Source organism: Drosophila teissieri, chromosome 2R (genome assembly GCF_016746235.2).
Source record: "Drosophila teissieri strain GT53w chromosome 2R, Prin_Dtei_1.1, whole genome shotgun sequence".
NCBI lineage: Eukaryota > Metazoa > Arthropoda > Insecta > Diptera > Drosophilidae > Drosophila > Drosophila teissieri.
In genome coordinates, this window is record NC_053030.1 from 7,088,939 (window position 1) to 7,090,728 (window position 1,790).

General features: G+C 47.2%; 1 protein-coding gene across 1 annotated transcript; it reads left to right on the top strand.

Annotated features, from left to right (window-relative positions):
• Positions 1-1,153: 1,153 nt before the first annotated feature.
• Positions 1,154-1,790, top strand: LOC122614039 (selenoprotein BthD). The gene has a single exon (XM_043788500.1). It carries the CDS (start codon positions 1,326-1,328, stop codon positions 1,764-1,766), a length of 441 nt encoding a protein of 146 aa, XP_043644435.1. The 5' UTR covers positions 1,154-1,325; the 3' UTR covers positions 1,767-1,790.

Here is a 1,790-nt window from a genome sequence, read left to right on the forward strand (position 1 = left end):
CAAATGTTTGCGATAAACTACCTGAGCAACTTAAAGCGAATGTCGATGGCATTCCCCTGACTATTTGTTGGGTATTTTGCCAACACAAACTGAGTATGTTGATCCAATCAGAGGCAGCCGAACAGCCATAGCCAAGATCCCAGCCACTAGACCCAAACCCCAAGATTCGGTGAATATATTTTCCCTGGGATTTGTGGCGGGATTCGAGTTCGGATTCGGATTCGCAGTCGTTGTCGTCGTCTGTCAACTGTCATCGGCTGTGGGTCGGTGGCTCACGTTCCGACCTCTAACCCTTGGTGACTATCATGTGGCCGGGCCGGGACTTACTTTTATTTATTTCCATATTATTCGAGAGGCAGCGCGCTGCTCTACTTTCAATAACTGTGAATAAGACCGAATGAATGAACTGGCTAACCTTGCCGCTGGCTCGACACTCGCTGCCCCAGTGGGTGGTACTGCGATGCTGGGAAATGAGGCGCTCGACTTTTCCTACGCTGCTTTGTGTTCGGTTTATTAAAATATACATTTTCCTTTTTCATTTGGCTTCCCTTCTGTGCACAGTATTCTATTTGGCAGTGCCTGTGCGTTTGCCGTGCTCTGCTCTCTACTCTTTTGCCTGGTAAATTTTGCAGAAAAAGTTCTTCATTTTCTTTTTTCACGTCGCCGCAGGTCAAAATGTCAGCAAAAACTGGACAATATACTAGACGTACAGTAATTACTCGCAAATTTCGGATTTTTGTCAACTTTTCAATTAATTACTCTTCATTTTGAAGTGGATGCATTTTATCTTTAAGCACTTTTTCGCAATTTTTTAATTATACATATATAAAATGCCCACTTTATGTCGTTCCATATGTAGTTGGCTTTAATATTTCATCGGAAATAATATATATAAATAAGCATATATCTCACGGTTTGACTTATCTGGTTGCCTCTGTTTAAAGACCACTATATACGTAGCCCTGTTGGTTGATTTAATTTTTGTATTTATTTTAAGGCTTGCGGCCTTTGCATATTTCATGCGCATTTGCATGTTCTTTTTCCGAGCCTGCTTCGCCCTCGAAGATTTATTTGTCAGATACGCTCTTTTATTTGATTTATGAAGGCGCCCCCACATCACCCACATCCCCTCCATCGGCCAGGTTATCTGGTGGCCGATAAGCTGGAGGCTTTGAGTTGCCCAGGAGAATTGTGTCAAACCTCTGAACTTCGGATTCAGCTCCCTCATCCTGCAATGACTGCTGTTCGCTGAAGTCCGTGGTCTGTGGTCCGCCCAAGATTTCCACCTGTTTACGTGTTTGCCTGTGTTCACCTGCCTCCTCGAGATGCCCGACAGAAGGCCACTGGATCCACTGCAGCCGGTGCTCTACATCGACCACTGCCGCTATCGCCAAACCTATCGCAAGCGGGCCCTGCATCTCCATTCTTCGCTGGCCGAGGCTCTGAAGGCCATTCAGCCAAGGGTCAAGCTCCAGCTAAGGATCAACGACAAGGGACCGCCGCAGGATGGATCCTTTGAGGTTGCCGTTTCCCCGCAGCCAACCGATGACTCCAAGGCCCGCCAAAGTGTGTGGACTGGGCTGCGGCGGATGCCCAGTGCATCGAAGGTTCCCCATGTGGACGACATTCTGACCCCAGTTTGCTTCGCCCTCCAGCTGCGGGATCCGCACAAGGAATCACATCGCCGGATGCTGACCAACTTGCGGCACAACGAGGGCAGTCGCGCCAGGAGGAGGGATATCAAAAATGTGTTAAATAATACTTAGTAAATAAGTAAATATTTACAACAC

Excerpts from the sequence above, each read along its gene's own strand:
- LOC122614039 (XM_043788500.1), top strand. The coding sequence starts at position 1,326 with ATGCCCGACAGAAGGCCACTGGATCCACTGCAGCCGGTGCTCTACATC.